The 26,289-nt window shown below is 47.2% G+C and overlaps 6 protein-coding genes across 6 annotated transcripts; 4 read left to right on the top strand and 2 right to left on the bottom strand.

Moving 5' to 3' along the window:
• Nucleotides 1-8,655: 8,655 nt before the first annotated feature.
• Nucleotides 8,656-10,869, top strand: F4812DRAFT_337937 (uncharacterized protein). Its single transcript, XM_047931611.1, has 3 exons — nt 8,656-9,269; nt 9,345-10,289; nt 10,340-10,869. The coding sequence occupies exons 1-3, from the start codon at nt 9,146-9,148 to the stop codon at nt 10,720-10,722; spliced, it is 1,452 nt and encodes a 483-aa protein (XP_047790955.1). The 5' UTR covers nt 8,656-9,145; the 3' UTR covers nt 10,723-10,869.
• A 1,081-nt stretch (nt 10,870-11,950) lies between these two features.
• F4812DRAFT_423946 (RNA-binding domain-containing protein) lies at nt 11,951-13,664 on the top strand. Its single transcript, XM_047933795.1, has 3 exons — nt 11,951-12,082; nt 12,147-12,521; nt 12,595-13,664. Coding segments are annotated over exons 1-3 (915 nt in total). The 5' UTR covers nt 11,951-12,080; the 3' UTR covers nt 13,133-13,664.
• A 284-nt stretch (nt 13,665-13,948) lies between these two features.
• On the top strand, nt 13,949-16,899 carry F4812DRAFT_423943 (TPR-like protein). The gene is made up of 2 exons (XM_047933794.1): nt 13,949-14,512; nt 14,580-16,899. Exons 1-2 carry the CDS (start codon nt 14,339-14,341, stop codon nt 16,344-16,346), a joined length of 1,941 nt encoding a protein of 646 aa, XP_047790953.1. The 5' UTR covers nt 13,949-14,338; the 3' UTR covers nt 16,347-16,899.
• A 1,371-nt stretch (nt 16,900-18,270) lies between these two features.
• F4812DRAFT_458165 (Ser-Thr-rich glycosyl-phosphatidyl-inositol-anchored membrane family-domain-containing protein) lies at nt 18,271-19,078 on the bottom strand (the record flags this gene model as incomplete). Its single annotated transcript, XM_047937322.1, has 3 exons — nt 18,271-18,392; nt 18,449-18,823; nt 18,880-19,078. 3 exons carry the CDS (start codon nt 19,076-19,078, stop codon nt 18,271-18,273), a joined length of 696 nt encoding a protein of 231 aa, XP_047790952.1.
• A 2,118-nt stretch (nt 19,079-21,196) lies between these two features.
• On the bottom strand, nt 21,197-22,663 carry F4812DRAFT_337723 (uncharacterized protein). Its single transcript, XM_047931610.1, has 2 exons — nt 22,015-22,663; nt 21,197-21,953 (listed from the first exon to the last, which is right to left on the bottom strand). The coding sequence occupies exons 1-2, from the start codon at nt 22,471-22,473 to the stop codon at nt 21,318-21,320; spliced, it is 1,095 nt and encodes a 364-aa protein (XP_047790951.1). The 5' UTR covers nt 22,474-22,663; the 3' UTR covers nt 21,197-21,317.
• Nucleotides 22,664-23,947: 1,284 nt separating this feature from the next.
• Nucleotides 23,948-26,163, top strand: F4812DRAFT_423933 (FAD/NAD(P)-binding domain-containing protein). Its single transcript, XM_047933793.1, has 5 exons — nt 23,948-24,595; nt 24,668-24,825; nt 24,877-25,106; nt 25,167-25,569; nt 25,632-26,163. Exons 1-5 carry the CDS (start codon nt 24,033-24,035, stop codon nt 26,072-26,074), a joined length of 1,797 nt encoding a protein of 598 aa, XP_047790950.1. The 5' UTR covers nt 23,948-24,032; the 3' UTR covers nt 26,075-26,163.
• Nucleotides 26,164-26,289: the final 126 nt, after the last annotated feature.

The raw sequence follows: 26,289 nt of genomic DNA, 5'->3' as shown, positions 1-26,289 counted from the left end.
CGGACGCGTTGCCAGAACCCCTGAAACCGTTACACCAGATTCGTCCCGAGAGCCACGGCGCCGGTATCACAAAAGGGTGTCGTGATGCTAGTAGCAGGGCCACATGTGTTTCAGTAACTAAAGAGAGATCTTTCTAGATAATTAGTTCTCTACCTAGGTACCTGGGTAAGTAGTAGAAAAGTGTGTTGGAATGAGACAAGAAGCCACGCTATGCAAGGGATGACAGATTTTATCATGGTATTTTATTCACTACCTATCTAGTAGGTAAAAATATGGGAATACCAAGTAAAAAAGGAAGAAAGAAAAAGAAAAGAAATTTGTTCTCTTAGCCGTCTTGCCGGATTTGTCCTCCCCAAAGGGAAAATCGGCACCGAGCTAAACCTCGGAGATGTCTACGTCTACCTCTCGGTCGCGAAATCCTGCCTATTCAAGATCTAGATTCGGCCGTCAAGCGGTTAACGGGAGGGCGCTGCGCTGCAGACGGGAGGCGGCAGACCTTCAGAGCAAACCGACAAGCTTTTATTTCCCAGGGCGTAACATCCGCGTCCGAGACAGACGGGTCTCACTGGGTGGTATCGTCGGGTTATCGCATCAGATCGCGCTAGGTACCTTTTCTCGGAATCTAGAAACGTGGTATACCGCACACAGAGTATGCTGTGTCTCCATGTCTCATTTGTTACCCCGAAAGGTGAGAGAGGAAAAAAAAAGGGGATATGCGCTCCCCGCCCCCATTAGAAAGATGGATTAGGGAAAAGCCATGGGACAGATTTTTTTTTGTTCTTCTCGTCAGCATCTTCCCCGTGAGGCTGGCTTGTAGTACCCCATTCCCTCTTGGTGCTACGAGAGCACTAAGACCTAGATCGGGGTCGAACAACGATTATTGTTTATTAGTATAGGTGTTCGTACGTAACTAGTATATAGTTACCATCGAAATAAGCAGTATAAAACTCCTCTAGGAGTCCCTTTCCCTTCTGGGGCCATATGTGTTGACAAGAAACGGGACGGTGCGACTGTATGCTGACATCGAGACTATTGGCCTAGCCGTGTAATGAAAGCCTGCGATTCACACTAATCGGTTGCCCCTGGCGCTGACTATTGACGGGTAACACTTACCATATGCTCGATTTTAGAATGGCTATGCCGTGTAGCCGCGAATGATGATTCCCTTTGTGGAACTTTCAAAGGCTTGTCTTTGCGATAATACATAGTAGTTTGAAGCCTCCCAAATCACTAGAGAAGAGGCGCAATAGAAACAGGCCCTAGCAACAACACGTGTGAACAGACCTCTCGAGAAAGCCTTACTACCTACCTAACGTATCTTAGGTAGGTAGAAGGTTATCATTAGACTTATTTGGCTCTCGGTGAGCCCGTGTACTGCGGCAAATGACGGGTAGGTGAACGGGAACCAAAGCTGACGCCAGTACGGGGTCGGCCGAGTTAGGATTCGAGCCATTCAGCTCGTGGAATGTCCATATAAATCCCCCTTTAAGCATATAACTACCTAAGCTTATACCTATGAAGGATTAAGTTCGTTCGCCATGACAGTAGATATGGTATTACTAACCATGGACCTGGGCGCATAAACTGACCATTCAGAGCTGGCGCTCTTCTCGTACGCACGTACGCGAAGGACCTCGGGTTGGAGTCACAGGCGGGATGGCCCCCCCGGCGGGAGTGGCGTGCAGATCTGTAGGCAATTCCTTCGGCGATAGATCTCACAGACCGAGCTCGAGCTATTTGAAGAATATCGCCGAAAGAGCTGAACGCATACCTTTATTAACTAGGTGATGTTGGGATTCCCACGATGTTTGATACTCACATGGGATCCGGGATCTTAAGAATTAATTAAAGAGCGGGATCAAGCAATGAATAAGCTGGCTTTTAGGTAGTTGCTATTTGCTACGATGTACCTAAATGGTAATGGTGACACCGAAAGGAATCGGCTCAGATTTAGGCGAGGGCGGAGGGCTCCTTCAAGGGGCCATTCCGCGGGCGGCGTCTAACTGATAATGGTCAGAGAACTGTGGTTATTTTGGAAACTCATTCGGGGTGCACATATCGAGTTTAGGGATCAGTTAACTTATTAACCTATGTGATACCGTTCAGCATGGGTAGTGTGGGCAGTGAACCCCATCCGGCCCATGTGATAGCAAGGGATATCGAGGGAAAGCAGGAGGCTATTGAAGAACCAAAAGCTATAATATCATGTTATCTGGTACCTAATAATAGGTAATAATAGGTAATAATAATAATAAAATGTGGCTGACTTCATGGGCGCCCAACTATTTTATATTGCCCTCCGAGAGGTATCTTATGTCCTGTAGTACGGTTTATTTCCGTTGGGATGTTTCCGAGCACTGTGCGTATCTTCGTCTGTCTGTAAGGCTGGATCTCTCTCGACCCCCCATAGGTCGGCGCATCGTTGATGCATAATGACCAATTATTATATACCAGTCTTGTGCGAGGGATGAATCGCGTAAAGAGGGAAACGAGCGGAGGTTACATCTGTCCATCTAAGATCTACCCCGTTTACTGATCAAAGTACAACTGTCAAAAGTAAAACTGTAACCAAAGAGGTGGGGGAGTTTTTAACAGATAACGAATATTTTCCTTTTCCCGCATTCGATAGTTCGTTGGTTCGGTGAACATGTTCACGCCAATAATAGAATATCACCGAAGTGATATGAAATACGGTTGAGAATAGTACAATTATTTCATTTTGATAGTGTAGAAAGATCGTTACATCGATGAAGAAAATATTAATGGTTAGATGTAGTATTTATCCTCTCCTGCGAACTCTTCCTGGTTGATACGGAGCTGCTGGATGTTACCAGCTAAGAAATATAAAATCGTCCTAAAACATTACGTACCTCCTATACTATGTGAATTACCGCGTAGTAACCAGCGGAGCCCTCCTATGTGCATTGCAGATAGCTGGCTTAGGTAAAGTTTCGGTAGTTATAGCATATCATGTTTATAAATATTAGGTACTGCTGACTCTTGTTGAGTAAGTACCTAATACAGGTAGTATCCTGTAGGAGCTTCTTGGCGCACTTATACCTAGAAGAGGCACGAAGTACAGTAAGCAGAAAGGGGTTAACAGCCTACCTGCATAGTATACGGATGTAATGCGTGGAGTGCATACATATGACTTCTCATTGTACGTGTTCAGTATCTATCCATGAATGTATGGATATACGTGCCGTCCACTACGTAGTATGATGTCCCTACGTACGTAGTAGCACGAGGCAGATTCTGTACTATGCTGCCATAGTATGTAAGCAGTAGACGCCGGGACACTACATAGACATGTAATCGACCGAGAATCGCACGGGTACCTACTTGTCTGGGTACCTAGTGTACCTATATTCAGGTTTACTCTAGTACCTATTAGGTACCTAAGGTAGGTAGGTAGGTAAGTAAAGAATTGGGAGGGCACGGCAATAACTCAGTTGCCCAGCACTGCTTCTGGGTACAACGTACCATGTCAGCATGTACAACTTGGATGGGATTGAGGGACTGCCCCAAGAGCAACCGGGTAAGAACTTGAGAACCACGGACCAGCACGAGGCTTGCCTTTTAATATCAGATCTGGGTTTTAAATCGAATAGTGGCTCGGTCAAAAAAGGACGGGGAACGGCCGAGCCAGGAGTTGGATCTCACTCCCGAAATGATGAGAACCACCGAAACAACCCCTGCCTCTTCCTAGCCTTACTACTAGCGGATGATATTTGGCTAGCTTGGCACTAGGCAGGGAATCGAGGATGGCGGAGACACTAGCTAGGGGAAAATTCCTTTTAAGTGTATGAGGAACGTGGCATGCCGCATGCCGCGCCCACACTCGCACGAAGTTTGGGGGGAGGGGGGGGGGGGCAAGGGATGGGGAAGCCTGCCAGCCAACTGCAAGCCAGCAGCCAGCGAGCCTGAACTGATCAATGGGAACATCATGAGAGAAATTTTAGGAGGGGTGGCAGGGTGGTAACTACGATCAACGTTATCCGCCTTGCAGACACACAAGAACCTTGACCTACATATGTATTATGTATTGTGTGACTGGTACCAAATCTTCACACCTACATGAAAAATTCTGACTGGTCTAACCGTTGGCGGAACCATCCTGTAGGCTATATCACATAAGTCCAGCTTACGTTTTGAAGTGCCGTCCGCCCCCAGATTTTATTTATGTACTATCTTAGGTATGGACCTTTGTCTCTATTTGGGAAATATCGAAACGTCGAAGCGTACCTAAACTTTATATTGTACCATGATTAAACATCATCTTGGCCGTGTTGTTATCATCAGAGAATTGAACCTTTTGCCTGGGTAAATCGAGGAGCGAGAGGATGGTGAGATACGTGTATGGTTGATGACTCGACGGCACGCCTTTAACCACGTGGACATCATCTATCTTAGGTAGGTAGATTAGGTGTAGGTACCTATCCATCTACATACATACAAACCTTACGTTACCTCTGCTTACCTTAGGTAGTTCCAATCTACACCTAGACACATTAGGTACCTATGGATGGTACTTATTTTTGTTTACTGCAACTACATCAACCATGCATTATACTGTATATATAAAGCGGAGAAAAATGTCTTAGTAAAAGACTTCCGCCTCCCTTATGCATACATCACACGCACGAAGTTGTATCGAGGTCGTACGAGCTTCTAAAGATCCAATTCGTCAACTGTAAAAAGTTTTGGGTAAGGTTGGTAACGTCTCACCCAAACCTCCCAGACCTTTGCATGTGGCGCGGATATTCTACGAGACAAGCATGCCTTGATGCTTTCTTCACTACCTACCTCCTAAGGCATGTATCTACCAAGGCACCTAATGGCAATAAACCTTGCGCGGCACACCGGAAGTGAGATATGCCAAATAGAATCACACCGATCCGATGACAAGCGGCAATCTAAATTGCATGCATCCTCTTAACATGTTTGTGTGCGACGCGTGTTGCGCATCCTTGGCAAAACCCGGTGATAGGTCTCTTGGTCCCAAGTATGCAAGAGGTCCACGAATGGGAAAAAACGGCATTATCCCTCCTTAGCTTCGGTAGACGACGATGACCGTAAATACTGTAATTCGGACATGAAGAAAGGAGTGTAACACATAGGATGTTCACGACCCCTGTGATTTGTTAAGAGGTATGTATAAGAATAACGGTTTTCCACGAAGACCTCATAAGTGTTGATCTGACTAAGACTGGCTGAGTTTTTATATCCATACGCACAATGCATGACGAAAACTACAACTCCGAGGACCGTGGGTTATCTAGTATGGCCGTGGACGATAATTAAACACCGAACTAGTGAAATGTCGGCCCGGCTTTTGGCATTCGCTGATAACGAGACGTCTTTATGCCCGAGACAAGATATTCAAGGCTTTCCGCCTTTTGTACATACCAGGTACCTAGGTAGTCAAGGCGGCGGAGAAGCTTGTCTCTATGTACCCGAAGTGGTTCCATGATACCTTAGGTAGGCTACTTAGATCTGAGGTATGGTATGTACGTAGCGAGGATGACGGCACAGGGATCTTGATTTACTCCTATATGTAATGTACGGAGACAACTTGCAGGTTGAACTGTAAGTTTACAGGATCGACTGTAGGCCTTAACAGGTCAGTCGGAAAGCTATCCGTTGCGAACGCACCCCGCATAATTGATAGGATTCGTTGCATAACACTCGTGGTGTTGGGCTTAGCCTCCTCTGCTTAAAACAAGCTGCTGATTTGGGCATTTGTCGATACGGCTCACGTGGCGGCGGGAGGATCACAGTGAACCAAACAGCCAAACAGGCATGATTATCGTAAGAAGCTCCAGTCAGAATCGATGCTGCTGCGGATCCTACCGAGTTCCTCCTTTTCAGGGACACCGACAGTAACGTGCCCATACATGATGCTTTACATCCTAGGCTAATTTATGATATCGAATTTTCAGACATTTCGTTCGTGGATGTTGAAATACGGATTGGCTATTATACAAATACCTATGCTTAACCCAATACCACTATACATCATACATTACTTCGTATACTTAACTAGCTTCTAATTATTAAACTTGTGATAACAAAGAATAGTTATACCTAAGCTCCTACTGGTTCTCGTTTGCCACATATGAACCATTTCAGATCTGCTTTATTTCGGATATTATTAGCTACCTGAATATGAAATGGTTGAATAAAGGCATATATCATGTACTTCGATTCGTTGATTAGACTAATAAGCAATAATAGGTAGTTCTTGGTCATATCTGGATAGGTAATTCTAATTATTTGACGCTTTGGGATTGTGACACCCTATTCCTTTCTTTCAAGGTCCTTTATGTCTCCCATACATTGTCTCCCGTACATAGGTATGGACATTACTTCCCATATCCTTGCTATTTACCAACAACGGTATTTGACTACTCTTAGCTCTGGCACGAGCCACCAAGTTACCGGTGCTTTAAACAGGGAGTTGAATTGACTTGGATGGATCTCCCTCCTCTAATACCTTTCAGGGTCGTTCCGATTGCCTGAGTTCGCACAGGCCATAAACAGACCACCAGTTCCCTGGACTCGGGCGGCTGACCCAAGCCTTTCCCAGCTCGCCTCAAATTGTTACTATGTAAATGGAACCATGCTGGCTTCGTATGGTATTTTAAGACGAGGGCGGCATATCATGTACCTATTAAGTACAACTGCAGGTAGGCAGTACCTAGGTAGAGACGAAGTCCCGTCTTGACGCTCCCTCGCGTCTCTTATCCCATCCAAAAAAAAGAGTAAGCTAGAATTCTTGCTTTGCGATTTGGCTTTTCCGACACTGACACTGGAAAAGAGGAGTGTAGCGTCATAGAATAAGAGTTTATGGTTGGGACTTGGATGGCCAAATGCTGAATCCTATCCAGAGTTGATGGAAGCAATACATTACCTATACAAGACCAAATCCGGAACCTTTCTTCGTTGATTTTAGTACCTTACACTAGCTGCCTGACTTAATTATGTATGTTAGGTTAGGTACCTACAATAAAATAATTCAGTACCTAATTGCTCCTGTGCGTGCTGATGTGGAAGCCGCAAGCGTACATATCTGTTAGTACTTCTATAAACGTGTTGCATATGCCGTACATGGAAGTATTCTGCTACGTCTGCATCGGCATGGATGCCATATGGAATGGCGTACATAGTACATATATAATCACTTCAGTGACTTCCAACTTCGGCCACGGGGGAGCTCCCTGTCGTACTCCACCACCCATGCACATGTGCATAGGTACTATGGCAATCCCTGCTTGACTTCACTCACGTGTGCCCGGTACATGGCTAGCCACGAGGAAAAAGAAACGACAGGCGGCACATTAGTGACACGCTAGCGCAGAGCCCATGGCACAACATGTATCTTATACTCTCGGTCGGGGTATCCTTCGCTAGCAATCTTCCTGGAAATAGCCATGCGACAAATCCTTAGCTAAAGGGCTAGCTGCATCGTCTCATCGTCTCATCGTCTCATCGTCTCATCGTCTACCTACCTACCTAGGTAGACGCCCATGAACAAACCTTTCTCCCACTAGACTACCTCCTACCTCCCACACGCTGCAACCCTTAGCCACCTTAGGTACCTAAAGTACCTGGTACGTCTTAAGGTTGATACAATTGAACGCATTTGAACATACATGATGCGTGGCTCTATCCGAAGCCGCAGCCAATGACCTCAATGTTTATAGATACCTATAATGCAAGTTGACCCTATACACTACTATGTAAGGTACTTATACTCACTAGTTATGTAACTTCGAAAACGTGTGTATCTACATGCAATTTAATACATGGGGGGGGGGACACTTGCATGGAGGTAGCGTGCTAGGCATGCATTAGGAAATACATAGGAATGGCCATCCTCTCGGCTCTTTTTTGCTCTTTTTTTTTTTTTTTTTTTTTTTCTTTCCTGCTCTTCTTCTCTGACCTGCCGTATCTCTTGTACCTCTAACCTACCTGTTCCTCCACAGCAACTGACACGCGCAGGGCCCCCTTCGATCCCAGCAAGGGGGGCCCTCTTTTTTCCCATCCTCCATTATTTTCATTTGGGCCTTTTTTTAATAGTAATTCTCCAAGAGAGCGCTTCACCTCATCCCCCGTTCTTCTCCTTCCACACTCCGTTATACTACACTCGACTAGGTACCTAGCTCCTAGTGGAGGTACGTACCTAACCTAGATCAATTCTTTATACACATAGACCTACGAAGTACATACAAGATACATTTATAGGTACCTAGGTACACACCTAATGTACAAGAAGCCCTTGTGCTTACGGGAACTAAGTACTCGAAACTGGGGGGTCCTTTATTCTCTCTTTTACTCTTACACCTTCATCCATTACCTGTCAAAAACTCCTCTTTCCCTTATTTGTTTTTTTGCTACTCTCCTTCTATCGTCCAAACCCAACCGTCCAATAGATACGATATCTACCTAGGTAGTTATTTCTGATGCGCATCCTCGGTTCGTGGTAGTGCTATATTTGCGTGCTAGGACCAACGACACGTTCCTGACGCTTCTTGACCTGTCGTTTTACATAGTTTCCCCGTCGGCTTTATTACTACGACTACTAGCTAGCTACAACTACATACTTACCTACCTACCTTACTTTACTAATAACTACCACTATCGCTACTATTATTATCTTTTACTTCTTCTAAACTACCGCTACCGCTACCGCTACCGCTAGGTACTACTAACTAGCCTCTTTTCGGAAACACTTTCCAACTTTCCGCCTTTTCGCTCTCTGCTTTTTCCTTCCTTTTCCCACCAAGCATCAAATACCAAAGCTCGAGCTTTTGTCGGTCCAGTTGCGCCTAATTGCGATTGGTTATTTAACGTCAATGCTGATCAAACCCCGTTCGCCAATGTAAACCGATGTCGAGCGCTACCGCGTCCCAAGTCTATCCGTCCATCTATTAACTTAGTTCGGGCGACTTGAGCTCAAAGCACCAACTTATATCGCGACGCCGCACCCGCACCTTTTTGCGTATCTGCGTATCTACGTCTCTGCTGGGCTTTAATGAACACCGCTTGCTCAACTTCTCATTAAAGCTACTATTTAGCCCCTCGATAGTCGTCTTCTACCTTCTCTTCTCCCCTTCATAGATCCAATTCAAGCTTCGCAAGCATGGCGACAGATCAGTCTCGGCCTGCGTCGCAGAAGATTCCAGCTGGGCTGGCTACGGTGTTGAATGCTCCAGATGACAATCGCGATTCGGCCTATTACTCGAGCACAGATGCGTCTAGTAAACGTATGTAATTACTATAGCCACAGCTTGGGTTGAAAGTTGAGTAGTAGCGTCGCTAACTACTGGAACCCCTTATAGATACTTCCGCAGCCTCGGGCATAGGCATCAGTGTATACCACTCCGTTCATGACAAGACTCCTTCTCCAACCACTACGAACTTAGTTCCCCAGTCGGTAATATCTTCTGCGACCAACATGAGCGTGGCATCCATGGTATCACCGACAACGCCAGGTGGTGGACGTTTTGATCGGCCACAGTCGATAGACTCTATATCAGGTGGCATGTCTTTGGGTGCAGCAAGTGTCGGACCAGATTCGCGACGGGAGAGTGTTGACAGCAGAATCAACCAGGGGTTCGGTGATTTGAGATTGGGTGGTTCTCCTTACGCGAGCCAGAACCAGTCAACTACCTCGTTCCATGGGAGTTTGGTACAACAGCGGAACTCCCGCGCGGGAATGGAACATCTCGCGGTGCATAGGATATCCAATGGGTACCAGCCGAATGTCGAACGTACGCCTGATGGTCAACATCCAAAAGCTGCTAGGACCGCACCCGCTATCACAGGTCCTGCTACAAGCACGATTGCTAGGGCGGCAGAACCGACGAAAGGTCAAGCCTGGGCATTCCCAGAGGAGGAGATTCAGCGCATGCCATCTACTGGTAATCATACCTTTTTTGATTCTAGGAGAAGTAGCATCTCGGAGTCGATTGCAAGTAGCCAATTTACGACTGAGTCTCGGTTACCGCCTGGACAGCGCCGGCTTGATGATAGTATAGGCCCAGATTTCCAAACCATTCACCATCACACCCTTCAACACAAGCAGTTATCGGATCTTCATAGCGAGGAATCCAGCCCACATAGCGGAAATCAGCCGTATAGTAGGACACCCGAGCTTCGGAAGAGTCACAAGCTAGCGGAACGGAAGCGGAGAACAGAGATGAAGGAATTATTCGATCAGCTTCGCGATCTGATGCCACAAGAACGAGGATCAAAAGCGTCGAAATGGGAGATTCTGACGAAAGGTATGTTGCTACAAAGTCAGGTACCAGCTTATTTACTAACGATGATGCAGCTATTGCCGAGCATCAAAAACAGAGCGAAGCTCTTAAGAGTATTACGAATCATTGCCAAACGGCTATGCAAGAAGCGGAAATGTTACGTCGTGAAATCGATAGATTACGCATGGAGAACGCTCAGCTTCGAGGAAGCATTCCGATCCCGCCAGGCCAAGGCCCGCAAAACACTGCAATGCCATCGCAACCGTCGGGGGATCCGTACGGCCAGGACCCGTATGGTAGAGCTTCTCGGCCAGAACTTCCACCCTTACGAGCCTTGAGTAACAATATTCCCAATAATCCCGATTCCATGACCGGCGTCCAATATGACTCTCAAAGATCAACTAACGGATATCGCCAAGATCCACATCAAGACCCTCGCCAAAACCGGTTCCAATAGCTGAACTACTATCATTCATATTTCCCTTTGTCGTTGTGAACATATCATATTGGGGAGCGGTAGCCATGAAAAATTAGAGACTTTCGGCGCTTTTTCATCGATACCCGTATAAGCAGACGGTTATACCCGTCCACGAGCACTTTGAAGCTAGGCGCGGATGGACTCGATACGGAGGATGTTACGTCGGAATAAGGCTACTGCCTAGGTATTTTGGCTGTCGTGGCGCTGGCGGAACTGAGGCGGGTGGGCTATTGGATCCCTTCAGACTCGCCGACGACGTTAAGGTGCGGATTGATGCTAGTCATCCCTTCTCATACCCTGGCCCCTAAATATCTAAGTCCCGAGGGACAGCCTACTTTTCACCTACAGAAAAGGATCGAAGTAGGAAATTCTATTTTCAAGCAGCGGATGGATTGTCTGGTTGTAGACATCGACGCTCAGTCAGGTGTTTCCCAAGTACCGGCTTTCGATGCGTTGTTCCTGGTTACACCACTGCTCGCGTTGAGCTTATTGGAGTGTATATACATATATACCCGCCGTCTTGTTGCTCGGCTTATTTTGTTACGGGTTTGGGCAATTTAAATTCACGAGGTGAAGCCACGAGGGTATTCTTAGGATGGGAGGGAGGGACATAGTAGGAGAGGTTTTTATAAAAAAGAAAAGGGTTTTGTGGTCGTGGCGGGAGTTAGAATGGCGTGTAACGATCCTTTAAAACTTGGATCAGAAATCTTATCAATACTGGTCAAATAGACCGTAGCTCGGCACGACGAGGATATGATGCAGTCTCGTGTTTGACGATGTACTGGCAGTTTAGGTATAACCTCCAGGGCTATTATGCCCGTGCTTCCATTATAAAAAATCTTGGGTACTTATTTTTGCCACAGCCTAAGGTAGAAGGTAGATTTGGCCGTATACGTACCTAGTAGATTTAACTCGAATTACCTTTATTTACTACATGATTCAACTTGAAGTTAAATAAATTTTCTAGACGACGATGGTGAGGCGCTATATCACCTAGGTATTACCTACTCCGTGCTACCTTTTCGGTTATTGGGTACAAAAGTACCTGACTTGCCTGGTGGTGGGCCAGTGGGCTAGCCAAATTCAACTAAGGTTAGGTAAGTCAGGTAAGGGTCGGTGGCGTGAATTGTGCGGATAAGCAGATAAGGTTAGGTACGCACACTATGTGGGCCAAAGTCCCCTAGTGGAGTCGAAATTTTTTCAACGATTAAAAAAAAAGTTTCTTCTGGAGAATCACATATAAACTGAGATTTCTACATATTGTGAATCTTCCATCCTAATTGTTCAGTAGGGATTTTCTTTGATTCAACAAATTTTGCAAAAAACCAAAAATCAAAATGTACGATCGCAATTCTTTTCCTTTCCTAATAACTCAACAATAGCTAACAGTTTGGTTTTAATAGGCATTCCCTCCGACGCGCAGCTGCTAGAGCAGCATGCTCTTCAATTGCGGTCGCTACCCCGCGCAAGCAGATTGCTTCTTTTGCCATGCAGATTTGCAAGGCAAGCGCGCGCCCGGCTACTCTCATGCCTGTAGCTCGTCACTTCTCCATGACATCGCGCATGGCCCAGGATGAGAGCGAGAATGCCGCCGTCGAACAGGCTATTGGTTCTGCTGAGCAGAACCAAGGCCCGGTGGACCCGGACCTGGCCAAGAAGATCTATATCAGAAACCTTCCTTTCGATGCGACGGAAGATATGGTCAGGGAAGCGTTCAGCAAGTACGGAGAGATTACGCACCTTCAGTTAGCCCGTGATCCCTCGGGTGCCAGTAAAGGGTATGTAGATGCATTGATATTATAGAGCTTTCCCCCCTTCGGTTGTCGGTTATGTTTGCTAATGGCTTTCCAGCTTCTGCTTCATCTCCTTTGCCGATGAAGCTGAGGCAACTCGGGCCATTGAGGAGGGAGACAATTCATTCTGGCAGGGCCGTCGCCTCTTTGTTCAACCCAGAACATCAGGCACCAGTTCCTCGCGGGCCCCCAAGGCCCCGGCAGATCCCTCAACCTCTCTCTACATTGGTAACATCCCGTACGAGACATCCGATGCCGACCTGAACACCATCTTCCGGGATCTGGAAAATGTCGTCAACGTCCGCGTAGCTGTGGACCGCAACACTGGCTGGCCTCGTGGCTTTGCCCACGCTGATTTCAGGACTGTCGAGGACGCACAGAAGGCGTTCGACAAGCTCCAGGGTTTCATGCTCGGACAGCGTACTCTACGTATTGACTTCGCCGCCCCTCCTAAGCCTGCTGGATCTGGACCCCGACGAGATGGATATGGCCAGGGCCGAGACAACAACCGCGGCCGAGACAACAACCGCGGCCGGGACAACAACCGTGGCCGGGACAACTACGGCTCAAACAACTATGGCTCAAACAACTATTAGCCCGTAGACAGGTTTTCGATGGGAGTGGTGCTTTCGCCTTGGAATTAGGTAATGGCCATAATTATATCTTCTGGCAAGGCATTTTTCGGGCAAACGATGCGATATGTGACATGTGATCAGGAAAGCCACGATGGACGAGAGGTTCGAGGCTTTATATGGATCAGGTCTTGCCAGTAGCTATCCATCCGATAATGGAAAGCTGACTAGGTAAATTGTATGTAACAACATGAGTTCAGGTTCTTTTAAGAAAGAGCCGCCTCTACCAAAAATTCGGTAGTTAGCACGAAACCCAGTTTACTAGGAAACTGAATGTACAACTTCTCTCCGATCATTTTTCATTCTTCAATACGTCTTCGCTTAACGATTAACGTAGTGTGTATGACATGGAAAATATTAATATAAAAAAAATACTCAGTAGCTCGCATACGGTAACTACCTAAAGTAGTATAATATGTGCAAATTTGTCACAAGTTCAGACTTTTTTCAAGAATAACTAGTAGTAGTAGATGTATGAATACCTACCTACCTCAGGTACTTAGGGTTATACTTATACAATGTGTACCTAACCTACACATGAAGCCAGCAAAATGTGGTTTGCACGGACCATTGATCAGTCAAATGGAAGGTTACCACGAAAGCATTTAAGTGGGGGTAATCCAATGACCTCGCTACCTCGGCGGATTCTAGTTTGTACAATACCTAAAGTACCTCCTAGTGAAAGTTCTGGCCAGTGCAGGTGGCAGGTTTCCTCGGCATCTTGGGACAATTTAGGTACCGTAGTAACCTAGGTACCTAGGTACAATACAATACGGCCAGCACAGTGACCTCACTTCCATGTTAAAACGCCCGGCTTTGTAATAGAGTAGAATTATGGTAAACATTGGGAAATCACCGCCCATCTTCAGCTACATGTGAATACTCCTTCCTCTTTTTTTCAATTTCAAAACATTTTCACTACAGAAACCATCCGTTTCTTTTCCCCACAACATCCCGACAGAATCAAAAGGGTTCTGCACCAGGTGTTGCCATACGATAAACCACTAGTGGCACTAACTTCCGCCACCAACTTTCTACCTTACCGACGATCGACTTTATTTCCAGTACCTAACAGTTAGCATTCGTTTGCATCGTTTGCATTATTCTAACTCCTACCATCATCATCGCATATTACTTATCTATCACGTTGTACATAAACCATCCCTCAACATGTCTTTCCTCGGCGGTGGGCCCGAGTGCTCGACGGCGGGTAACCCTCTCAGCCAGTTCGCGAAGCATACCCAGGAAGACAACAGTCTACAAAGAGATCGCATTGTAAATGGAGCTCCTCAGGCTGGTATGGGTGGCTTTCGCAGTGCTGCACAACATGGACCGCAAGATGAGGTACGGTTGATAATCTACAGTTTACCTATCACGTCTGCACAAGCTAACAATAGTCCCGTCTTCATAGATGATAAACGGCTTTCTACAGCAGAATGGCCAATTACCCAATATGCCCCTTGAAGGCATGAACCAGATACGATTAGATCACCCCTCCCATGGTGTCCACCTCCGAGCGAACTCGACTTCACCGTCGTGGGCGAACGAGTTCCAGCAGAATCCGCAAGCAGCCATGGAATCCGCGTTCAAGGTCCCGCAGGGTACGCAGTTCAGCCCGGAAGATTACGCCAAGTTCCAGCAGATGACCGGCCAAGCAAACGCATCCCGAGCGAGTCCCATGCCTGCAGCCATGCAATATCAAAATCCGATGATGGGAGTGGGAATGATGAACGGCATGGGCATGGGCTACAGTATGAACAACATGCCCATGTATCGTCCTATGCCGCAGCAGCAGTTCTCGCCAAGCGTCCAACAGGACAAAGGGAAGGGCAAGGAGAAGGTGGTGGAATTGGACGATCAGCAGTGGGAAGAGCAATTCAAGCAGCTCGAGCTACAGGAGAAGGATGTCCAAGAAAAAGATGTTGCCGCCAACTTAGAACCTGAACTCAACAAGCTTGACCAGCAGATTTTAGAGTCGGAGACGAACGAATTCGGCGACTTTGAGTCGATCTGGAGAGGCATCCGAGCTGAGGAGGCGGCCGCTAAAGAAGCTATCAACGAAGAAGAGTGGGTTGAGCAGCTGGGTGAACCCGAGTGGTCCGACCGCTTTGGAGATTGGGGCATGCCTAGTGCCAATAGCAGGCTAATGATGGACCCTGCAATAGAGAACTATCTCTTCGAAGAGGAGAACCTATTTAAGGACACCGCGAATCCCTTTGAAGAAGGTATGCGGATTGTCGACGAAGGTGGTAATCTTTCGTTAGCCTCTTTGGCTTTCGAGGCGGCCGTTCAAAAAGACCCCAAGCACGTGGAAGCGTGGGTTCAGCTGGGCATGGCTCAGGCACAGAATGAGAAGGAGACGGCGGCTATCCGGGCTTTGGAGCAGGCCAAGAACCTCGACCCGAATAACGCTCCCGCGCTCATGACCCTAGCGGTTTCTTATACCAACGAAGGCTATGACAGCATAGCTTACCGAACCCTTGAGCGATGGCTATCAGTTAGATATCCATCTGTTATCTCACCTAGCGATCTCTCCTCCCCGGCCGAGATAGGCTTCACAGAGCGCCACCAACTTCACGATCGTGTTACACAACTCTTTATTAAGGCCGCCCGTCTCAGCCCAGATGGTGAGCACATGGATCCGGATGTACAAGTAGGCCTGGGCGTGCTGTTCTACGGTGCTGAAGAGTACGACAAAGCCGTGGACTGCTTCTCGGCGGCGTTGGCGTCATCTGAGCTCGGAGCGTCTAACCGACAAAACCAAGTACACCTGTTGTGGAACCGGCTAGGTGCGACGCTAGCCAACAGCGGCAAGAGCGAGGACGCGATCGCGGCGTACGAAAAGGCGTTAACGCTGAAACCCAACTTCGTGCGTGCTCGCTACAACCTCGGAGTCAGCTGCATCAATATGGGGTGCCACGCGGAGGCGGCGGGTCACCTGCTAGCCGCACTCAGCATGCACAAGACGGTGGAGAAGGAGGGTCGCGAGAAGGCCCGCGAGCTCCTAGGAGGCGGCGTCAGCGATGCTCAGCTCGAAGCTATGACCACCCAGAACCGGAGCACAAACTTATACGACACCCTGCGCCGCGTCTTCACGCAGATGGGTCGCAGGGATCTCGCAGAGAAAGTCCTGCCTGGTGTTGACCCCGAGGTGTTCCGTGGCGATGTCGACTTTTAGCGAATTCTCTTCTCCCCGAAAATACACAAGTGGTATAGGCAACCTGGGAAAAGGAGGAAGCAAAGTTCTACAGACTAGTGAGGAAAGGAGGAAAGGGACACTGGTAAGATAGGACAAATTCTACGGCCTCGCGCTCTCTGGATACTAGGAGATTCCAGAGTATTCTTATATCGAGACCGTGGCCAGAAATAGCCGTATGAGGAGGCTATTGAGGTTACGGCAAATAACGTAGCCAGCCATCCAGCCAACCAGCCAGCTAGTAACCTCACCGTATACAGGACATATTATGGGTGTAACGCATGTGATTTATTTCAGAAGACATTCGCTTTCAAACGGGGATGTCCATCATAGTACCTTGCGAGATAACAGGGTAGAACGGGGTAAATGGGATTTATTATATGTTAAACGTCTGAGCTTTCGTGAGCATATCTGGTTATTATAATTGCCATCGGCTTATTAACGTCGTCTAAGCAGCTGTCTATTGAGACCCAGCAATGGTAGCGTATTGATATTGTAACATGCCTTGAGATAATTTTAAAAATTAGGTATCGGCTGTGTCTGTGTCTATGTCTGTATATGTGTACCTAGGTACCAGGTATGTTCATATATCACCATTGGACCGAGCTAACCTTGGTAATCCACGCAGCTATAAATACCTACCTTCTACCTAGGTACCTAGGTAATCGAGACATTAGAATATTCCATCCGACGAGACATTCCATATCAACATGCTGAACGATGATGGATCAGCCGAGATGACGAAATCGAAATTGCAGTTGGTGTCGTCGATGTTATATGACTTACATCCACGCCGTGATTCAAGCAAGACAAGTTTCGAAGGAATGTCTGACCCGTTAATAGGTAAGACCTTATTGGCCTATCCATACCAAGAGGTTGTTGTTTATTTACATATGCGAACTTGACGTCATGATAAACTCAGGTTGTACCGAAATATTTACAGCAACTAGGTACCTAAGGTATGTCGTTGTTATCGTTGTTATCGGTGTTATTATTATTATTCTCATCATTATCTTGTTGGCATGTAGATACATCTATCGTCCTCCAGAGCTACCTAGCTGGTCTACATCAGCATACCTACCTAACGTAGGTACCTAAGTCTATGTTACTCGGTAGATATTACTTAAGGAGAAGAAGACGACTAGGTGACTAATACAAATCGCGACCTGTGGGTTAGCTCTGCATAGAAGGGTTCGTTTAGCTAAACTACCTCCTAGAAATTAACGAAGAAAACTCGACGGCGTCCCCACAACCCTAAGACCCTGAAAACCTTATTGTTATTTTTTGTTATACTTCCGCCGATGCCGATAAAAGCATGCCTAAAAGTTTTGAAACACGAGCTTTGAGACCGTTTCAATTACTTCCGCATGCTTACTTTAGGTACTTGAGGTACTTACCTATTCTCCTATTGGGTCTTTCTTCGCATACAAGTTTCCGCAGCGGAAAAGTCTTAGATCTGATATGTAAGTGGAGCAGGACAGGCTTGGCAAGACGTACCCTTAAACGACAACTAAGCGTCCTCCCAGTAGGTATGGAAAGACCTTTAGGTTTAACTGATTGATCTGAATTTTATTATGTAGAGGTTACCAAGTAGGTACCCGTTACTGGCAGATGGATCCTATCACGACTTATGCGAGGCAAACTAGGTTACCTTTCGCTGAGAAGATTATACATCGATCTGGGATACTTTACGTAGGTATACTACGAAGTAATCCCAACCCGGCTTCATATGTCGAGATCCCATTAACAGCAATAGCTCATAAAACACATGTTCCCTTCCATTAAACGTAAACTACCAGTACGTGCCATTGTACGGGAGGCGAGAAGCGTATTTTGTACAACGAAAATTACCGGACCGAAAGAATCGTGTTACTCCCGCTGGGTAGCGTGAGTCGTTATCATGTGTTTACATGAAAATCGCACCGACTGCCAGGAGCATGGGTGCCACAAACGGAGCCACCGTCTGAGCGGCATTCGTGTTGGGCACCGTGTCGGGGGTGGCAGCCGAGGTCTTGGTCGCGGAAGAAGCTATAATCTTGTCAGATCCTCGAACCTAAATAGGCGCGTGTAAATGTTAGACTAACTGGAACTGGCATGGGTGCTAGACGAAGTGGTAGCAGAGGTTGAACCACTGCTAGTGCTTGTGACGAAGCTGGAAGATCCGGACGACGCGCTGGAACTAGTAGGAGCCGAAGAAGTCTCACTGCTAGTAACAGAAGCACTGCTAGTGAGAGTAGCACTGCTAGTGGTGCTAGCGATAGTAGACGACGACGAGATGGCCGAAGACGTGCTAGTCTCCGAGACTGTGCTACTGGCCGAGGTACCGCTAGCAGAGCCGCCAGAGATCTCGAACTGCTGGCTGTAGTTCACGTCGCTGCCATCGTTGATCTCGAGGGCGTAGGTGCCAGAAGACAGATCAGAAGAAGGAACCCAAGTGTAACTCGTGCCAGTCTCGCCAGCTGCGTGTTATTAGTAATTAGTGATGAGTTAGGCTATGAAGGTTTTGTAAACTTACAGGTGAGCTCAGAGACGGTCTTGAGATTGTCAGACGGGCCATCCTTCAAGGTAAGACTAACAGGACCGGCGGCATCGGACCAGGTAACCTCGAAAGGCTTGCCAACCTCGATATCGTCAAAATTGCTGTTGGTAATAACGACAGCATTGACCCAGGCCGGGAGGACGGCAAGGACAGCAGAGACGAAAGAGACCTTCATTTTGACTCGTGGTGGAGTATTAAAGTAATTAGAGAGTGACAAATATCTGTGGAAAGACGAGAGGAAGATTAGTAAAGCGCTCGCGCGGTAAGGAATTATATAGGTTATCTTGCGACAATGACGACTCATATAGTTCGCTGATATGTAAGACGAGTCATAAAAGGTAGAAAAAAAATTCAGTCCCATAAAATCATGACTTTTCTGCTTGTCGATTGAAACCTTGGAGACTTCTTGCGACGTAGTGGGCAAGTCAAGCAAAAGTGGGATTTCTGAGACTTCTGTAACGGATCATGTAACTTGCATAAAGAAATCGTAAACTTACCGGTTTTATTGGAATTAGTTGGAATTAGAAGACCGTACGCGAAAAGAAAGGCGACGAGAGAAAATGGGCTCGAGTAACGAACGTGAAGGTTGTTGTTGTAAAAGGAGTGAAAGCTCGAAGGAGTGGCTGGTAGGAAAGAAAAAGAGAAGGCTCTTGTCCCAACTTACATGCGCCAGCAGACCAGGAAAGTACAAAGCCGTGTCCCGGGGGAAATTAGCAATCGCAACTTACAACACCAACTTTCCATGTTTTTGACTTTTGGAGCTAGAAACGGCTAAAATCTCATTTGGCTAAGCCCAATCCGGCCTTCGAGGAAAGAGCTAACCTTGCTCGGCTGCTTTGTAGGTACCTAGTAGGTAGTATTATAGATTCAATCCTAGCCAATTATCTACGGCCGTTAAAGCCTGGGACCTCTTTTGACTTTTTGGTCTGGGCCGTTTATTGCAATTGCTCCCAACATTTGCCCTTTTCTATCCAAGGTTTTCTCCCTCTAGCCTTGAGGCCATGACGAGCATCATTACCATTGCTAAATACATGCCTACATAAATTCGAATCATATACGCACATAGCAAAAATGTCGCGAGAACCAAGATCAGAACACCACGACGTCCAGGACGTTGCAGCCTCGGCCATCACAATCAGGGGCATCCGTGCTTGCGTGCTAGTACAGCGCTTTTAGTTGCATTGTGCGCCAATGAAAAAAATGTCATATGATTTCATTCAGCGGTGCTTGCTGCCAACTTCAGTACTACCACCAATCTCCCTAAAATAAGTTCCATCTCTCATTGAGCATACCTATGCCATCCCGTCTGCTTCAGATACCGAGAATATCAAACACTTCCAGGTTATACATTAGGCACCTACGTAGTACATGCAGTACGATATTCTTTGATTCACCCGCATTTAGGTTTCAAGCGGGACTCGAGATATTTGATCCATCGACGAGATCTGCTGAAAAAAAGGAAGCAAATTGGCAAGGCATGGACAATGAAAAAGTGCAAGTCCGGTTCGCGGCAGGATCTCGACTCGTCAGCTCGTACAGCTGTGTAACTTAAAGCAGACGTGTGGGGCCGCGCAATCTCGCCAAAGTCCAGGCTAACAATCTTAGGTGATTGGTTCCTGCATGAAGGACCCAATTGAATCTGAGTGAGAGGTAACAAGGGCGCTCCCGGTCAGAACCCTCCCTGCAGCTTTCCCCAGGTACTCCATTATGCAATTCAAAGGGTGTCTCCATAACCGTAGTCATAACCATAATGGGCAACAAAGCCCACCACCAACTCCGGGGTCCCGGATCTACGAATGACCAATAAACATACGCACCCCTTATTTAAACATCTAGGTACGCTCCGCAATAATTTACACAGCTTGACTTCCTTGAAGCTAGGTTGATAATCGAGACGGCGCTCGACTGGAATGCGGTTATAAATGTACTTTAAAGGAGTGTTTATCTTTTCCCCCTCATTCTTCTGCTAATCTTCAGGAAGATGACATGCGCTGCTAGCTATTTACATCCCCTTGATTTTGCAGATATTACAATAGCAAGCTCGGGCTTTACTAGTGCCGGCATTCGCATTGAAAATCAGGATCCCAGCTTTACGCATCCGGAGAGCTTGACCGCCAAACCCAAAGGCAAATCGAGAGCCGAAGAATCGAAACATGGGTCAACCCTTATCTGACGACTCAACTGTGAAGTTGCGGCTATGGAAATTTATTTGCATATTATGTAGACAGCACTACCTGTAACCTCTATATTGATTATTTAATAGGATAATGGCGTCCTCATGGGACTGAAGATATACGCCTTAGTAATCCGAGCCAGGCATTTCGGACTAAGGACAAGAACCCAACTCTCCCTTAAGCCATAATCTATTGTTGTCGCAGGTTTACCTGGGGCCTAGAACGGCTATGGCTATCGTGCTACGTAAGGCTGCAGCGAACAACGCCACGACGGACGCCTTCCGTCTCTTCTCGAAGCTCTTCAACGCTTGCACCCATCTCCCGAGCTTTAACGACAAAGTCGTCTAATGAGCCACCCACGCCAAAATAGAGCTTTTTAGCACCCACCAGTGCTTCAGCCGTATTACCCTGCGCCTTCTCCTCTTTTAGAATAGAGAGGATGGTCTGTGTAAATGCGCTGAGCGCGAATGGGGAATATATGGTCTCAGCGCCAAGGATAATGGTTCGCTGGCCGGCTTCATTTCCAACTTTCGAAGCCTTATCAGCGTCTAAGAGGCCGATAAACTCTGCAGACCAGGCGCCGGAAAAGAAAGAGAGAGATATCTTGCGTGACGTGAGAAATTCTTCAAAGGCTTTGAGGACTTCTGGTGTTAAGTCTAACTCTCCTTCCGATGAAAAAGCATCTTCTAGTAAGGGCGAGTCTGCTCGTTGATGAAGAGCCCAGGTCAGGATAAAATTGGGCAATGTTACGAGCTGCAAAACAGTTGGATTATAGTCGGCTAAGACCATAGAGAGGGCAGAACTCTTGCCGGGTGTTCGAAGACTAAGGCACCACTGGAAGAGAGCCAATGAGGGAAGAGCCGTGCCACAACCGAGCTGGAGATATCTAGTTGGTTATTTCTGCAAAACTTGTGAAATCACGACAGAAAAGACTTACCTCGATCAGTCTCACGGTCTTGTCGGTGTCGGAAAGGAAGGATTTGGACAGCGAGAGGACCTTGACGAGATCCACGCTGCTCTCCCAGGATTTGAATCCGCCCTCGTAGACTCCGGTCTTCACATCATGATTGCCTAGCCCGGGTTCGGTATCGCCGCCGTCATCTTCGGCCATAAGCTGAACCCGGACATCCCATAGCTCTCGGCGGGGAAGCTGAATGTTCCCAGCGCCGTCTAGATCCACGTCCAAGATGCCATAAGCAATTTTGGAGGGTAGCTGAGATAGCATGTGATTCAAGTCATGACTTTTGGCGGGGAGTAAAGGTTTTCCTGATACAGGAAATGCACTAGCCGACGCCTGCGGCTGCTCAGGCGCGCTGACCTGTGGACCTGCAGAATTTGACTCCCCGTCATCCTCTATATCATCACCGGAAAACCCAAACGAGAACTGTCCAGACATATCAGATGAGTAGATGAGCCGATTAGGATCCTTCCTTGGCCACTTTATCCTATATCTGATACTATAAGATAAGGCAAGTGGCACGACCTGAGATGTGAATATATTGGATTAGGTAAAAGTGTGTCTTCAGAATCCAGACCCTTGAAAAATGATAGCGCAAGCTGGCGGGGAAGTACATGTACCGTGTACCTAACGCATTGTACGATATATCCGGCAATACAATGCTAGGGTAACGGTACTCTGTACTTGGGCTGCTTTGGCTAACGATTTAGGGTACCTATGGGCTACCTATAATTGACCGTGACTTCTTAAGGCACAGTACAATACCTGGCACTAATCAGACTGCCAGACTGCTATCGAACTTAATTGAGCACTTACACATGTGTAGGTCTTTTTTCATCTTTTTTTTTTCAACTCATGATAATTCCGAGCTTAGAATTAGATGCATCCATACCTCGCATTCCGAGTTAGCATCTAGGTATAGTACATATTGTACGACCACCCTTTCTTACATTAGTATTTTTTACACAGAGCTCATCGCGATCATTGGTTAAACCACAAACTGCTTACACCTTAGATCACATCTTCAGTATTACACATACATACACAGATACACACACACACATACATACATACATACATATGCAGGTGTGCATTCGAAATTGGGTATTCTCCCATGGATCTAATCCCTCTAAGCTTCCCATTCCGCTCGGCTGCTTCGGAGGGTAGCTCGGTAGATGCACGCCTCAGTGGGACAAATGTCCATCATCCCATGTACTATGGTAAAGTTCCCAGTACAGTGCAGCACAGTCGTTAAAGCACAGTTATAAGGAACGTGGAAGCCCCTCTACGACAATGGGCGATTGGCTGAAATACGATACCAACGTCCACGCCCCATTAGTGATAGCCATGATAATCATGATAACCAAGCAAGACGACCTATCAGGCAACTCGCCATCGGCTTTCGAGTTGAAGGACTTGGCAATTCAATCCTAGTCTTTCTCTCCATTCGGCTTGAACTATCGTGGCAAACAAGTCCAGTTGCAATGGGCTGCTTTTATCATCCGCACGTCGGCAGGGGGGATGGCTGTAAATAAAATATCATCAGTCCGAGTATCAGTCCGAGTAGATGCGCAAACACTAGCCATATACGTAATGTGATATGTGTCGAGGGGGTAACAGATAGATTACATTGTGAGTGGATAGCGGGCCATGTTGCTTCCCTGACATAGCAAACCACCGAAAGGAAGCTTCCGTCGATGATGGTAGGCTGAGATACGCAGCTCCCTGTTACTCAACTTCTTTTTCCATCCTCCAAGTTACAAGGTCTTTAGGCTCTGTATCCGCTTTCAGCTAAGCCTTCTATAACGCCAAGGGTAGTAGAGAAGAAATACGAACTTACGTCTATTAGTTCGTTTTTCTTTTTTTTTTTTTGTTCTCACAACTCGAGGCACAAGCTCAAGCTTATATATAAAGCTTGTACCCTTAGACACGACGGTATGGGCAACATTTCAAAACTACAACGTCGTGTGTCTCGTCTTCTCACCATTCCAGCCAGCATGACACGCCATAAAACCAGTCACAAAGAACCCCAAGTGCCAGACTATGGTGAAAAAACTATAAACAACTCCAAGACTCCTGATATCGTATCAAGACCGCCTTACACAATCAGGGAAGCGCCCCTCGGAACTTCCAAACATGTCCGGATCGTAGGTATTGGGGCGGGGGCTAGCGGCATAAACATGATACGGACCCTCAGGAGAAATATAACCAACTACGAATTCATAATCTACGAAAAGAACAGGAAAGTCGGCGGGACGTGGTTCGAGAATCGATACCCGGGATGTAGATGTGACGTACCAAGTCACAACTATCAGTTCTCATGGCGTCCGAATCCCGAATGGTCCAATTTCTTCGTGCCTGCCGGGGAGATTGGGCAATATCTAGATCGGATATGCGAAGAGGAGGGTATGTTGGACGTCATAAAGACTCAACACAAAGTTGTTGGCGCCTGGTGGGACGAGGACCGTGGCCTTTGGGACTTGAGCGTCGTGAATCTTGAAACCGGTCAAGAGTTCAGGGATAGTGCCAACTTCCTTGTTAACGCAGCAGGCATTCTAAAGTAAGATAGAAGATTGAGCATTGACTTATCCCCTATGTACCTAAGGGAATGCTACTAATGAAGGTATTCCAGTAACTGGAAATGGCCAGATATCTCGGGTATAAATGACTTCAAGGGGGACCTAATACATACTGCTAGCTGGCCTAAAGACTTCGACTATACTAACAAGACCGTCGCTGTGATTGGAAATGGCTCGTCTGGTATCCAGCTACTTCCCACGATCCAGCCAGGTCAGTGAGCTTCTATTCTAATTGCGAACAACACGAACTGACGTTTAGGAGGTGTCAAAAAGCTGTACCATTTCGTCCGTACTCCGACATGGATCATTCCCCCACGAATATTGTCTATGAAGGTGATGGGGGGACCTGCGAAAGAGATCTTAAGCGAGATAGAGCTCGACGAGAAGGAGAATTTTACGCCACGGCAAATCGAGAAGTTCAAGGCTGACCCTGCCTTTTACCGCAAATTTATCAAAACAATTGAGAAGGACAGCAACGGAGCGTTCGCACTCGTAAGAAGACATTTACTGTTTGCTCTCATATTACATTACCGTTAACACTTCCATGTATAGATCGTGAACGGTAGTCCGGCGCAGAAGTTTGCAACGAGTAAGGTTGTCGAGTATATGACAGCAGCGCTAGGGGGCGACGAGAGGCTTTGCAAGGCCCTAATCCCCAAGTTTCCTCTGGGAACTCGCAGAATAACGCCGGCGCCAGGCTATTTGGAAGCTCTTAGGGCTCCGAATACAGAAGTCATCACAGAGAGGATTGCTGCAGTTGTGCCGGAAGGTATCCAACTCGAATCAGGCGAGGTCATCAAGCTAGACGCTATAATATGCGCTACGGGCTTCGATACATCCTTCGTCCCACGATTCCCCATCGTTGGCAGACACGGGAACGTTCAGGACGCGATGAAGACAGAAACGCCGAAGGGCTACATGTCATGCGCGCTTCCCGGCGTGCCCAACTACTTCAGTAAGTGTTCCCAAATAATTTACTCCTATGATTATCTGCCGCATCCTAACACGTCTTCGAAGCCTTCCTCGGTCCCAACGGGCCCATCGGCCACGGCAGCGTCTTCACCCTCAGCGAGCATATAGCCAGGTACATCACACGCATAATAGCCAAGTGCCAGAAAGAAAGCATCAAGGCGATCGCGCCGTCAGACGCGGCAGTCGCCGACTACGCGCAGCACGTGGCGGCCTTCATGCCGCGCACGGCGTGGGCTGCGCCGGGGAAATCCTGGTTCAAGGGCGGCGCCGAGGACGGGCCTGTGACGGCCCTGCACCCGGGGAGTCGCGTGCACTTCTTCCACATGCTCGAGCACTTCCGCGGCGAGGACTTCGAGTACGTCTACGACGGCCCCGCGGGTAATAGGTTCCACTACTTGGGCAATGGCTTCTCGGCTAGGGAGCTTGATCCTAGTGTCGATTCGACTTGGTACTTGGACGAGGCGGTGGACGGTCCTGTATATATGTAATTGCCTAAGGTGCCTAGGTACATATATAAGGCACTTATAGATAGCAGGAGCCAAGTTTATAAGGATTGGTATTGTGAATGTCTACCGCCTAAGGTAAGGTAGGTAGGTAGGTAGGTAGGTATATACATATTTGTGGCTTTAGACCCGGGAAAGAGTATATGAATGCACGTTACGACTTTTCTTCTCTGTTGAAATGAGCTTAATATAAAGGTACC

This window comes from Daldinia caldariorum (genome assembly GCF_022478825.1).
Source record: "Daldinia caldariorum strain CBS 122874 unplaced genomic scaffold F4812scaffold_6, whole genome shotgun sequence".
In the NCBI taxonomy this organism is placed as follows: Eukaryota; Fungi; Ascomycota; class Sordariomycetes; order Xylariales; family Hypoxylaceae; genus Daldinia; species Daldinia caldariorum.
This window is presented reverse-complemented; position numbering and strand designations above follow the sequence as displayed.